Source organism: Cyanistes caeruleus, chromosome 7 (assembly GCF_971803275.1).
Source record: "Cyanistes caeruleus chromosome 7, bCyaCae1.hap1.1, whole genome shotgun sequence".
Taxonomy (NCBI): domain Eukaryota; kingdom Metazoa; phylum Chordata; class Aves; order Passeriformes; family Paridae; genus Cyanistes; species Cyanistes caeruleus.
This window is the reverse complement of record NC_141707.1, coordinates 10555288-10570578: the sequence shown is the minus strand read 5'-3', so window position 1 is coordinate 10570578 and position 15291 is coordinate 10555288. Positions and strand designations below refer to the sequence as shown.

Here is a 15291-nt window from a genome sequence, read left to right as displayed (position 1 = left end):
TTTGGCAAAGGTTTTCTACCATGTACTTATGCACTATCGGGACAAAAACTGTAACACCAGAATAAAAACAAGTCACTAGCTGGTTGGATAAAAAAGGTAGACTACAGGATTGTACCAAGATTACCCTTAAAAAAGTGTTTGAGGCATTACTACATCTTGAATTTCCCTGCCTTTGCTCAGGTCTGTATGCACAGAACTTGTTTCCCCAGGTGCCCACAGGAACAAACTCCTCACGAACTCCTGCTGTGCTCTCCTGGCAGTGTCCTCAAGTGCTGCTTTCCAGGAGAGTAACCTTAGATCAGCTCCAGTCAGAGCTCAAGTCGTGTGATGCTGTTGCATAAGGTGGGGGTGGGAAAAAGCACAACTGTAAGGAAACAGGGAGCTGTAGATCACAAACTAATCCAGCATTCCTGGAAAACAGCAGGCTTCTTGGGGCCAACCACAGGAGATTTTTTTTTTTTTTTAATTTTTCTTGGAGGCTTATTTGCCCTTTGAAACACCAACATGCAATTTGTGATTCCCAGGAGGAAGGCTTTAGGTTTTAAGAAAAAAAAAATCTTGCCACTATTTCTAAACAGAAATGTCAGAATGTTGAGATATACACCCACTACTTATTTCACAGCTTTCCAGACAGTTCTCTAGGAAGATTGAAATTGTGGAAAAATAAAAATGAATTCATAAAACCTAAGCAATTATAAGAAAAATAAGTAGTATTCAAATAAATAGAATCTAGAATACTCTATGGACTTGCAAATAAGAGCTTACATTTATAAAACATAGGGACGGTGCATTTTTTTTACATTTCATTAAATTCTTTGTTATTGTTTTGTTGCTTTTTAATCAAATTTGGGGAGTCAGAATGTGTCCCTATTTAATATAAATTCTGCCAGAATGTATTTGAAGGTACCTTTTACCATGGGCTTCCCCTCAGGCTGAGAAAAAGCAAGTTTTAAATGTTCTCTGTTTTGTGACGGCTGAGAGAGGGGCCAATGTCTGGAGCACATTCAATGTCTGTCTGCACCCATTTGCCTTGTGCTTGAAATCCTGATGGAGATTGACTTGACATTTCCACAAACTCTGTCAGCTCTGTTAATCTGTATTCCTGTTCAGCAGCAGCTGCAGGGTCTGGAGCATGTCCCCATTCAGCCACCCCAAACTGCCCCCTCCTGACTCCAGGGGGACCTTCGGAAGCATCAGTCTCTGGAAGGAAAGCTTGCAGTGCCCCTGTTTTGCATGTGTGCAGCATTCCCACTCCAGTGTGAAGAGATCAATGAGCAAATACCATTTGAAATATTGTAAACAGCTTGTCCACACATTTTTTCTGAAAAATGAATGCCATCTGCAGCACAGTAGTTTTAGGCCCTTGATAGATATTGCTCAGTAGCATTTTCTGCATCAGCTTTACATTCACAGATGGTCTAAAAATAGCTTTTCAGAGCAGTTAAGCATCATGTGAATGTTTTCTGTGGTCTGTGTCATGCAATTTCAGGTTTTTCCTGCTGATAAACTCACACTAACTTTCTCATTTTATATATATTTTATATATTTTCTCACTGCTTCCCTGAACCTTTTCTCACTGTAACAGTTTGCTTATGAGCACACAGCAAGATTCAGGATGCCCCCTGCACTGGAATCAAATATTGCTTAGAATATTGTGTGGGATTTTTTCCCCTTTGGCATTCAACCCTTTAGCCAGGGAGGTCTGTGAGAGACTGAATCAGTGGTCCTGAGAAAACAAATTGCTATTTTCCTAAGTTTCAAGTAAATTCATTATGGCTCTATGACTCATGTAGCTTTAATGGCCTTAGTGGTTTATTTATTAGACTGCCAAGAGGCAATTTATCTTGTTTACTTAGCTCTCTAGTCACATGTTTCAGACATTTAAATAAGATTTGATTCTTTTAAAATACCTCCTTTTAAAAGGGCTAATAAATAGTAAAATCTATGAGATTATATTACTCCAAATTTCATACATCAAACCTTTGCCACATTAGCACAGCACACAACTGTGACGACACAGATCACAGCCTTATTCAGCCTTTTTACATCAAATATTACAGAAATCTACAAGTTCTATCAAAATACACACAGTGAGTGCTAAAAATCCTTCATACCCTGGGGGACAGATTTCAGTGCAGACTCACTAAAACTTTAGATATGTGAAAACAGACATACAGTTTGTAAAGTCAACATCAACACTTTCCATCAGGAGGCACTCTGACTCAAAATCTGGAAACAGCATCAAGTGTTTTAATTTTTTTTGTTAATTTTTTTTTTTCTCATCAGCAGTATGGCAGATCATCATCTAAGCTACATAAATACAGCCTGACTCATGAATTCAATCACACAAGCAATCCCACAGAGCATTTCCATGCTCCTGTACAATCACTCACTCCCTCGCTCACCTAGAAAACTCTTACCTTTATTGCCAAGTGCAGTTGCTTATTTTGCATCCCAGATTTATCAATCACAAATTATATGAGATCATGTCACTATTTTACAGAGTTGAAGTGTTTCATAAACTTAGATTTATTCTGGCTTTTTCATAACTTATGAGGTTGCAAAAATGGGGGAAACCCATTCTTGCATTGTTCACACTGCAGGTGACTTTAATCTGCCATTATGGTGGCTCTCTTCCACTACAAAAACAATAGCAAAGTATGGAAATGAGTGATAATGTTCTAACATACTCTAAACATTAATGACAAAGAGAAAAAAAATCTCAGATTTTTAATCTATCCAGGCCCTTCAAGTAGGTGTTGCTGCTCCCACCCCCCCAAGAACCATATTACCTTTGGAGCCTTATCCTATTGCAATGCACAGACTAAGGATCTTCTGTCTTTTCACTGTCAAGGATTGCTTTATTTGAAAACAATGAAGCTCCTTTAAAAAAACCCCAAAATACAAGAACACCAAAATATTTAAAATGGGTAATAACTATCCAAAGCAAACCAGATCCCTAGAGAACTCATTCAGTTCTTTTCAGTGAAACATGCTCTAAATATTTCAATTCTAATATGGTGCAGAAGCTTCAAAAAGCATCTTGTGTTTACTGAATAAAATGCTTACAGAATACAATCATAAAAGAAATAAAATTTGCACAATTTAAATGTCACACATGGTAAAACCAGAGGTAGCTCTCAGAAGTACTCAAGTTGAACAGAATTTCTGAGTTTCTTTTTGGTCAGAGAAGCTTGTGTGTAGCATGAAGTTGCTTAGGAAATGGAACTGATAAAAATTCTAAAGGGTCTATTCTAAAACTCCTCTTTTGGGAAAGTTTTCATGAGGAGATTAATTTATATAAAGGTTTTATTAACGGGAATTTAGAAAATATGGGTAACTGTGATCCCATCCAATTAATATTAGAATAAAGGCAATTAGCTAAAGAACTTTGTCATGGCTTAGGACAGCTTCCTTCTGGAAGCCTTTGTCAGATTCATAACCAGGTTTTAATAAGGTACAAACTACCAGAAATTAGGATAACTGCATGGAAACTGGAGCTTGCAGCAGGCAGCATCATGGACAAGGCTCACTGTGATTACCTACTCTGTGTGAGGCAATATTCATTGCTTCTGGCACACTCCAACAACTCCAAGAGCAGTTCTTGGGGACTGCAGACATGGCAAATCTGCTTCTTGGCAGCCCTTGTGCAACCCTGAGATAGGCAGAGAAAGTGATGGGGCATAACGAGAGAAGTTCTCGCATCACTTCAGTTCCACAAAAAAATGCAGCGTGACTGAACTGCCTAATGCTGGCACAAGATGATATTTTGTTCTCTTTTGATTTTCTTCTATACTTCCTTCCTAATCTGTTTCTGCTACTTCTTAATGTTTATTGTCATGCATCAGCTCTGCTGAAATAAACAGTGGAAAATGTGAGGGGGGAAAAAAAAAAAAGAAAAAAGGAGTCTAAAGGCTGAAATCTGCTGACTTTGGTTACTGTCATTCATACAAAACTTAAAATAAGTTCAGTCCATTCCAGAATCCACTTTAGGAGACTTAACCTGCAGGGTTTATTATCCCCAACAATACAGAAATTAAATTCTTAGGAAATTTCTTAAAAACAAAAATTAAATTACATATTCATATGTTTGGAAAGCTTTACCTCATCACACACATAAATTGCATGTTCACTCCACAAATTCCACTATGTCTTGTACTTGCAGAAAGTGTTTTTGTCTGATGAATAAATAAATGTGCAGTTTCTTTATGCACCACCACTGGCTGAATGCCAGAGCATCCCAGGAAGGCAGCAGGTATTACAAATACCAGGCTTTCCCTCAGACAAAACACTGCCTTACCCTTCTGAAATAACTGAACAAACCCAGATATTCAAAGTCCTGGTCTCCATTTCATTTATGACAACTGCTCACCAGTATTTTTCACCAGCTCACAGCACAACTCACGCCTCAGTCTCTCATTAAGAATTTGTCTAAAAAAGAAAGGGGGAAAAGCAGGCTATTGAAGTACCAAAGCTCACCAAACACCTAACAGTAGGCATTTTCAGTTGCATTTTATAACATATGGACAATTATTCTGAGGGTTTTTACGTGTGACTTCTTCATCTTCTAATTTTAAAAAGCAACAACAAAACCCAAAGTGTGAAAATAAGGAAACTGAGAGCTTGCCTGCAATTCTGAACACATCTCCTGTCTTGAGAAGGTGTCCAAAGGGTGACAATCTCTAGTGACAAATGAGATACAGTGCAGATGGGGGCTCTGTGTGTTTAAGGAGACATTTCTCAGGCAGTAAGAGTCTCCTCCTTTGCAGAAGGGACTCTTTTTGTGAAGCAGAGTTGCTTGGTGAGAATGAGACCATACTTAGCTCCACAAATTGAAAATTAATCATCATAATGAGGTCTCAGAGGCAGCCCCATTCCTTGGCACATTCAACCACCTCTGGGATTACACAACCACTCTTCTGCAAGTGAGAGAATTTCTCCTTCTTTTCTTCCTTTCCGTCTCTGAAGCCAGAATGGAATATAATTCCTTTCACCATATGAAGGATTTGGTCTTTACCTATTTGAGCAATTAGATCAGTTTTATCAGTTTTTTTAAATTTGGTTTTATCAGTTATGTTTAGCACAAATCCTATGTCACATGGAAGGGCAAGAGCCACTTGTTGGAAGTAAAGATGAGTTAGGCCAAGAACATCCTGTGATGGTGCTCAGTGATTTATCAAAGGTTAAAAAATTAAAACACAGACTCACCATATTTCAGCTGTTTGACTTCAGAATTCTAACCTAAGCAGCTCATTTACTCAGGTATACCACAGGAGGCAGCCAGGAAGAAAAACCAGTTCATATCAAAGGAAAAAAAGGAATATAAAGAAAAGAATCCTGCTTCTAAGTGCTAATACAGCTTGGTATGACAGGCCAGGACAGTTGCTGAGCAGTCAAGTGGAACCAAAATCTACTATTACATGTCCAGAAGTGATACAGCCACAGTTAGCATGGCCAGCAGAGTGATCACAGATTAAAGAAGAAAAAAACAGGAATGGAAAGAAAGGAAAAAGTGTTGACAAAACAGGGAACATGAAGCTGCACTGGTATTTTATTTTTGTTGAAATAATCACTTTTCTCAAAAGGACTGATGCCATCTGCAGCAGCCTGTGCCATTAAAACACCTGGGTTATAGAGATTGTTTTCTAAGGCTCGGGAAAACTTCATTTATATCCTTCCCTCCTTAAATAGTCAGCCAGCAGCCAAGTATAGAGAGAAGTATGGGTGGAAAAAAAGGCAAAAAGAAAAGTCAATTAAATCCAGGAAGCACTGCAGAAAGTTACTCCCTAATTGTCAGCATTATACAGCTGCATGTAGAACAAGATTTTTCTCTGCTGATTGTAGATTAGCCCAAATTCAGTAATAAAAGGGACTGGAGTCATTCTACCCATCTGAGATCATCTATCATCTGATCCTTTCCAAAGGTGACTTTTGACCTGTTCCAGCACTAAACCCTCCTTTGTGGCAGGTCCAGCCCAATATTTAAGCATCTCCCCACCCAACCTTCCATCTGGGCATTTTAGTGAATGAACACTGTGTTCTAGGATGCAATTTATTTAAAAACATTTATTTTAGGCAAAATTAAACAGACATTTGAGATTACATAGAAATACAGTTTCCAATTGGATCACATAAAAATTAAAAACGCACTGTTGTGTTGATTGAAGTATTTAGGTATTTTTGTATATACTGACCAGGTATATAAGATTTAACCATGCCATTTGCAGTCAACTATCATAAAAATCAGTAACGAAAAAGGTTTCTTAAAATGTGCAAATATTGTCTTAGTGTTACCATTGATAATAAATGACCACTAAATAGATGCTTATTATGTAAAGCTTTTTAAAGTACAATAAAAATACAAATTCTATTTGTTAAAAAAGGCCATTGCTATGGCTACTAAACATCCTCATTATACAAATTCAAAAATACTATATGACAAACAAAATTATAAAGACTTTTCTTTATGAAACATAGACTATTCTATTTGTTAGTGATTTCATATATTTTTATATATATATTTCTCTATAATACTCTATATGAATGATGAACTCAGAATAAGAGACAGGAAGACAAATGTAATGTAGGATGTTAAGGCCCCAGTTCAGCAAGGTACCTGAGGATGTGTCAAACCCAGCAAAGGAATAGTCCCATTCTTTTACTGGACTCCAAAAGTACATGCACAAGTACTTTGTTGAACAAGGCATAAAAATATATGTGATAAAACTGAAAAATGTGGTTTTGGTGTAAAGTGTGACTGTTAAGGAGAAAACCATAAGTGGCACCAAAAAAAAACCTCTCATAAAAAAAAATAATCTGAAAATTTTTGGGGGAGGGGTTTTTTCCACATTCGTATGTTTTGAAGGGAAAATACTAGAAGTTTGAAAGTTTTTGAATTGAACTCAACATAGTAATTTTCTGAGATAGGTTTAAGATGGTGTTTTATTGCTTATGAGAAAGATTAATGAAGAATATGCATAGACATGTCAGCATTCATTTCACCAGCAGCTGAGAATTTTGGTGTGCAGGTATTTCTGTAACATGAACAACCAGTGGGTACAAAAGACTTACTTATAGTCAATTCTTTGCAGAAATCCTCAAAATTAAAGACATGGAACACTAAAGAAGAGAGCAAAAGAATTATACTCAACAGAGCCTGGTTCTAAACACTCAGGTGTTGAAAGTAATTACAGAACTGAGCCCAGTGCCTGCTTATAAACAAAATTACACAAGTTCCTAAGTAAATGCAATACCATAATCTTCCTTTTAAGTTATGGCTAGCATGTAAAGGATTCCAAGGTACTTACTTTACACTTCAGCTATAAAATATCAAAACCAAGGGTGGTTGCTTTGCTATTCTGCAGTTTAGCAGTTCTTCTAGGCTCATTAAGCACTAATTAGCAGACTAACAACTTTGTTAGTTTCAAAAACATGAATGAAGGACCTAAAATCTGGATTGTATAAACCAATGACAACATATGTACAGGATAGTAACCACACACAGAGATGGAAATCAATCACACTGCATCCAGATTTACTTTTGAAGCATATAGTTATGGTTAGTATTTTATGCTTTTTTCACTGCAAATTGAAATTTTTGTAGTAGATAATTTTTGTAGTAGATATTAATAATTTTACTGCTTGAATATTAAATAATGTCTTAAAAGCATAATTTCAAAAAGCATAATTTGAAATGCCAGGTAAAATATTATTTTTTATAATTAATTATTTTTTATAATTCTAAGGTAGAATTCATGCCTGGACATTTGCAGAGAGAGACAGAGAGAGACAGAGACACAGAGAGGTATGTGTGACCTTGCTGAAGAACTTCTCCAAGCTAATAGTCATAAAGCATAGTAAACTCGGGCCAAAATGTGACAGAAAGAAACACAACAGCGTAATTTAATCCATAATCCATAAACAAATACAACTTTTTACATTTGTACAGGGAAAGACTGGAAGTAAGTTGGATTTTTACAGAAGCAAGCCTCACGAGAGTTTACATGTTCAAAAAAAGCAATTTTTTGGCACATGGATAGTATCTGTGAATACATGTTCAGAAATAAAATAAACCCACTGTGGAGGAACTTCACATTGACTTTCTTGGCATCAGCACCTGCTGTCTAGTGGGTCAAGACAGAATACTGTGCCTTCAAGAGTTAATCCCATTTTGAACCCCTCCTGCAATGAAACAAGACATCATTAGTAAAGAGCCAAGTGAGTTCTGGAGGATTATGCTCCTTGTAAAAACATTTAAATCCAAGCATATCTTTAGGCAGACAAACTGCTTCAGTACTTCAGCCTGAATTCACAAACATTTACATTATTTAGTCAGCCACTTTTTCATAAGTCTTAGTGGTTAACTTGCCGTACAACAGCATAGCTACAGTGTGCACACAAAGTAAAGAAAATACTATAGAATAAAAATATTGAATATTCTTGTACATAGGTCAACAGAAATCCAAACAAGTTTGACTTGCACCATGTTGTCCCTGAGTAAAATTCAAGAACATTTATATTGAAAAATACAGGTATGACATGGACATTGTTACTGATACAAAATGTTCTGTGGTGCCTAAGCCTGACAAAATATGTTGACTTCCCCACCTCAGGGGGCTGCTCTGAATTCCTCCCATTGCACTTAAATTGACAGGGCTTTACTGCCCACTGCCATCTGAGCTTCATGAAAAAGGCACATAAAATCATACTTGCTCTACTGCAAATAAAAAAACCTGTGCATTTTAAAGGCATGTAACTCAGTAAAAAAACCCAGAGGGGTATTTTGAAAGTGCAATGAGTTGCTTTAGAAGTTCAGACCAAGATTCCTGAGTTTACTCATATTCATTTTATTAGTAGAAAAACTAAAAAGATTATAAGCTGGATGCTATCACCTCCTCTATGGAAAAGAAATTCATTCTAGAAATACTTTTTTTTATACGCTTTTATAATGCTTGGCTTGCTAAAGGTACTTAGTTCACACCAGTCCTAAAGTAACAACTGCACTTTTAATACAGGCAAAATACTCTTATTTTCATTTCTCTTTTTACAGGAAGAGAAGCTGAATAATTGTGGCTTGACCCTCAAAAGTCATCTTGGAGTCAAGAAAATTTCAGTCTCTTGGATGAAAGTACTTTGAAGGTTTAAGCAATTGGAAACGGGGCTCTGACTAGAAGTGCCATGAGAACATCGACTCCAGTGGCAGCGCTCTGTTCAGTGAGAGAGTGCTGATTGTGTGCTGTGAAATCAATAGCAGGTCCTTTCATCAAGAAAATATCTTGTAAACAAGATAAATCTCTTTGTAAAACCATCTGTGTGGGGATTAGGCACAACCTCAAGTCTTTCCCTCACATGCAGAGTAGTACCTCAAGAATGTATCTTTTGGGTTTAGAAGATAAATCCTGAGTCAAACCAGCTTAATTCAAACAAATTCAAGGCACACGTTAGCATTTGAAAAATGTATGAATATCTAATAACACTGCCAGCTACTGCTATCAGGAGAATAATGTGGAGAAACAGAACAAACCTCCTGGCAATAGCTATTAAAGGGTCTGAGAATTTCCAAGTAAAAGCTGCATTTTCCTACAGGCAGATCCATACCATGATATGCTGAGCAAGTAGCAGCACTGTGGTGGAAACACTCCCCAACTGAGTTACCCAGTTTGTTCTGACTGGGTGACACAGCAAGGCTCACTAGTGTTATTTAAGATTTGTTTTTTGGTTTTTTTTTTAATCTGTATTTTCCAAAGGATTAAAAGGAAGAACATTCAATGCAGAAGATTGTTCAAGCAAACAGTAGCTGAAATTCCAAGTGAAACACATCCTGTTACAGACAGTGTTCATTTACCCAAAGGGTAAATTAATTCATGTAACTGCAGTCAGAGGACTGCTTACCCAGAAGGAAAATTCAGAGAAATTAGCCCTAGTGTCTAACCTGTTACATTTTAAACCCTGCAGTTACAGTGTGCCTAGGATGTTCAACTTCTGAAGTATCTCAAGGCTCCTTCCAGTTTTGAGCTTGTAAAGGGATACAGCAACAAAGGATTGCTGCTGGTGCATCAAGCTGAGGATACTCCATGAGCTCCAGCAGCAGAACATCACCAACAACTGGTTTGACAAGGACAGAGACCTTCATCCTGAGCCAGCCAGAGCCTTCACTGAATATCCATCCCATTCCTGTCCTGCCCACTCTTATTTTTATCTTATTTTTACAGTGCTTAACTTTTCCCTTTTCCCAGCAAGTGAAGAGCAAATCAGATGATGCATTTTGGAAGTACGCTCATCTCACTGCTCTTATGTTGAGCATGTCAAGTTTTTTCCCACACAAACTGATATTTTGTCACTTAGCACTTTGCTTGTGTTTGCTATGACTTGACTTAGAACAATTTCCACTTTCTTGAAGAACTGTGGCCTCCTTGACTTATCCTTCTGCAGCTTCATTACAGCCACTTCCCCTCACCCCTGTTTAGTCCTTCTCAAACTGTGGTATTTTGCATTTAAAACAATTACATTTCCACACATTTGCAATGTGATCAGTGTTAATCCGCTCACAGACTGCTGCTCTTTATGGATCATAATTATTAAAAAGCCTTTTTAATTTTATTACCAAAATGAATTACTGCCTGTCCTAAAAGAAATCAGTGCTGTGGTTGCCAGGTGCTGTTACCAGCTGCACTGCTGAGAGCAATGGCTCATGCACATTCTGTAACAGGGACATAGCATTTCATGGTCACTTCTGAGCCACACCAAACCCACAACCATCAATATCAGATTCTGCAATTCCAAGCATGCTCAAACTTCCATGACAACCACAAGGCCAAAAGGCCCAACAGCATAGAGAGGACATCAAAGCAATCCGGGTGTCCAGCTGGGCATTACTTTCATTAAAGGAATGTAAAATCCAGATTTTTTTTTTCCTCTTGGATATTTAAGCAGAGGACATGAAGTCCACAGGAGTATAAACAGAGGAATTGTTTTGTCTAAATCAATATTCCTAAAAAATAATTGCAGTCCTCAAAAGGGAAAAAATTAATCAGAATATCTCCATCCAGAAGACTTCCTGGCAAAGTGATGGCAATTTCCAAAGATGAGGAAGGCACACACTTCAGATCTCCCACAGACATCACTATTGCCAACCCTTCAGGTTCAGCAACATAACTCCAAATTCTTAGTTAATTTTTGGAATCTCCAAAACTATACTTTGGCAAACATATAATTAAAAAATCAAATCCAATCAGCTGCAGTCAAGCAAGCACAGGAAGGCTGTAGGAGTAGATTCTCCTTTCCATGCAGAGCAGAACTGTTGATGCAGGCAATTGTTCTCACAGTGGTGCAGAACACTGAGTGCCACATGTGCTTTTAGGACTGCAGTTCATATCTACACCTGAGCTGCACGGGGCTCCCCAGTGCTCTGTCTCCCAGGGGAAGCTGCTCTCTGATCATCTCAGAACAGCACACACCAGCTTTTAACTCTCAGCATCCACAGCTGTAATAGTAATGAAATCAGTTGCAATGACACAGATTACAAATTATGATTTTTTTTTCCCCCTAATAAACTTGACTAATGTGTTAGGCAATTCTTTTTAATGACATATATATAGAGTCAGCTTCTTGGTAAACATTATAGTTTATATCTATCTATATAAAATACATCACTAATTTTAATATACAGCTCTTAAAATATTTTGCCTTGTGAAAATCAGACCCTTCAGCTTTTAATAATGTGTTTTCTTAGCATAACTCTGCCTGTTCATTAAAACCCAGGTGTGCTATTGCTTCCTGTACTTCAAAGGTTCAGGAAACAGAAACTCTTCATGCATTCAGAAAAATCTATCTGATTTGCTGATTTTCAGGGAATGCTGAAAGAGGCCTCCCCATGGCACTGGCCAGGAGAGGGAACAAGAAGGGCTATGAAGTGTACATCTACATTGTGCCTTGTTTTCCTGTGTTCATGTCCTCCTCAAGGACATTTTAACACAAGGACTGAGTGGTTTTGTTACCTATTAAGTAATGGTATTGTACTAAGGGATGTGATTGATGCCTTTAAGAGAGGAGCAAAGTTTGTTTTCACTCAAAACAGCTCAGAAACAATCCCTCTTCCAAAACCAGCCTTTTTTTTTGGTGTCAGGGATAAAAAGATGTGAGCTATTCTGTTTAAAACCAGTAAGCAGTACAGCACAAAGAACTTGCACTTTATCAGGAGATAAATTTGCCAAAGTCAGCCTTATGGCTCAGAAGCTAAATCACTTATCACTTCACAGTGACTTCACTCAATGAGCTTAAGTCAGCACAAACCCAACGAAGCAATGACAAATTTACATATCTCTGAGAAGAGTATTTAGAGGGCTGAGCATAACTTATTTCAGATGGAAAGATGTCAGCCTACTGACTGCTTCAGGGCATGCAGGGAGAATGGCTTGCAGCTCCTGGAAGCTTTCTGATATTAACTACCTTGAGATTTTAATAAATTATAGCAACTGCTGCTGGTATGATTCATGATCCAGGGAAACTTCTCCTCACTGCAAGATTTCTGGGAAAGTAGACATTCATTTTATTAATGTCTGGATACAGTCAAAATAAAGATGAAAATATGTTTCAGCATAAGGGTGCAGGGAAACAGGAGGTTGGACAGTCATCAGAGAGAGGCCTGAGCTGTAAAAGTCACATCTCGGCACATGTTTGAGTCTTAAGCTCTCCAAAAGATCAGCAGAGATTGGACTGAGAAATGGAATAGAAAGCTTAACTGTGAAATTTGGATCCTCGCTGAAGTTTAAAAATATGAGTGTTCCCCTAGAGGCCAGGGAACTTTATCTGATCTCATGAAGTTCAGAATGCAGGATGCAAAGGAAAAGCACCCACTACTCAAGAGTTTATTCTCCAGTGCCTCTTCTATGCTGTGCTCTCGTCTCCCACTTTGTTCCCAAACCACCTCCAGCACAAGGCTGGATCAGGACAGCTTTTCTGCACATGGGGTGTGTGTGCTGAGGCACCTCACATGTTCCACACAAGAAACAGGGTAAGAGAGTCTGGGCTGGGCTGCTCCCATCAGGCTGACACAGCTCTGCCTGCCATCCTCATTGCAGGGAGAGCTGGATTCAACAGCCCATGGAGGAAGCTTTTACTTGGAACTATTTGCTAGGTGTCTGTAAAAAACTTACCTTTACAGATTTAATGGAATACATAATTACTGAAACACAGGCTGTACTTCCATAATGCAAAGATGACAGATTCATTCACTTTGCATTTCAGAAAAGAAGAGAGGCTCACATTTCTCTTCCATGTTTCTCATGGATTGGATTTCCAGAGCATGTTACATGTTCTGTGCTCCCACCTTCCTCACAGGCTGTGTCTAACAGCTGTTGAGACTAGCACAGCTGCTTCTGCTCCTTGAAAAGTTTTAAATCATTATGTCCAAACAGAGACTTACTCTCAAATGTGACTGCACTAACACAGTCTCTGTACTAAAGGTTTTGCTTAAACCATTTCACTAGTGACAATCTGATAATGACAACTGGAGATTTCACAAGTACACATGGAAAACAAACAGCAGTGAAAACAAAGGCTGAGTATGAGCACCTGGCAAGACAGAGGAAAGAAAACAACCGTCAGCTGTTCCTAAATTAGAGATTGTAGGCCCCTAAAAATGAAAATGGCTCTGACTCAGAGTACAATAAATAAAACATAAATCCTAAAATTTTTAAACATTATCAAATATACATAAAAATAGAAACACAAGACAAACACATGCACATTTCAACTGTAAATGCTTTAAATACCATTAGTAAAATATGAAATACCAACCATCGCTGACGCTGTGCACCCAGGAAAGCACAAGAAGATAAAAGAGACATTAGGAAAAACATGTTTCAATCTGTATTTTGCACCAACCACGCAGAAAAATCACTGCACACAGTCTTTGCTTTGGCTCAAGTTAAAATACGGGGCTTTTAATATCCATTTGGGTGTACACTTGTTGTCAGCTGGATCATACGTGGCAAGTTTTGTGCCTACATAAAGGCCCACTAATTAATTTTTAGTGAATAGCTGATATGCTAGGTGGGAGTGCCTTTGCAACAGGACACAGGAACACCCTAATGCTTGGAGGTTTTGATTGGTTGTCTCCTTTTTTTCAGATCAAGAGAGTACAAATGATGGGAGATTTTAATTTCATGACTTCAAACATCTTTGATAAAGACATTTACTACTCCATTCCCTGGTGTTCTATGAGTTGACAGCACTCTGTAGTGTACTAACCAAGCAATTCCAAATATTGTCAGAACCTTACCTGTAACAGGAACTCAGTATGTGACATTTAAATATTGACATACCATTATTAGTGGCAAGCACAGTTGCTATGATTTATTTTTCCCTAAAACAATGGAAATGCTGGTAATATATCAATGGGAGGTGCTGTAAGATTTGGGGTTTGTGTTCAAGGGCTGGGTAACAACATTACAGCATTCACAAATCGCAAACATGATGTTGGAATTGCAAAGAAGACAGTTTTGGCTTTTAGCTGCTCTTTGAAATTATGTGGGGGACCAAGAAGCTAAATTTCTTCCTACACTGTGAGTAGAGTTTGTCAGTGGAACCATGCTGAACTGACATGGAAAAGCAAATGTACTCAGGAAAATGAAATGGTATTTAAATCTTTTTTAAGCCATATTTAAAAGCCTCTGCTGCTATCTAGGCAGGAGAGAAGGAGCCTGAGAGCAAATGCTCTTGGACTTTGTGGGCTCCTAAGAGACAAGAGGGCTGGAAACCCTGGGAATGCTTTCTGCTGAGGAGCCAGGATCCTAGAAATTCAAGTTTCCATTGTTTCCAGCCTTTTCTTTTGCTGGCAGGCTGCTTACAAAACAGTAGAGATAAGCAACCTGGCAAGGAACTAGAAGTTTTGCAAGTCTGATGGCAGAGCATCATTTGTTCCAAAACTTGAGGACTTTCTCTTAGAATCGTTTCACAATTGGGTCAGTAACTGAATGGACAATGTTGAGCGTTTCAGAATCAACAAACATTTTCTAATAAAAACACAACAATTCAGAATTCTTGAATCAATTCTCAAGAGTTGAATTGCCCCAGGGCTCCAGAGAGTTGTTTTTAAAGGCAACAGCAAATTGCCATGGCCCCAGAAGCACCTGCCTGATGCTGTGAGACACCAAAGTGATGCCACTGAGGGAAAGAGGAGGGTACATTGGGATGGTGGAGATTGCTGCAGCTCAAAATCAAGGGATCTGGAGTGCTCTTGGCTCAGCTCTTTTTTTCAGCTCTCTCAGTCCCTTCCCAGGCAATGGTTCC

At 38.2% G+C, this 15291-nt stretch overlaps 1 protein-coding gene across 28 annotated transcripts in view; it reads right to left on the bottom strand.

Annotated features, from left to right (window-relative positions):
- Nucleotides 1-6046: 6046 nt before the first annotated feature.
- Nucleotides 6047-15291, bottom strand: part of GULP1 (GULP PTB domain containing engulfment adaptor 1) — a 167916-nt gene continuing 158671 nt past the window's right edge. For 26 of the 28 annotated variants that reach the window (XM_086898406.1, XM_086898405.1, XM_086898412.1 and 23 more), the window contains one exon: nt 6047-8181. In XM_086898406.1, the coding sequence (XP_086754532.1) occupies nt 8110-8181 (72 nt within the window). In that variant the 3' untranslated portion in view covers nt 6047-8109. Of the gene's footprint in view, nt 8182-13797; nt 13809-15291 lie in introns of all 28 variants that reach the window. The other 2 variants (XM_086898401.1, XM_086898418.1) reach the window with 1 other exon arrangement.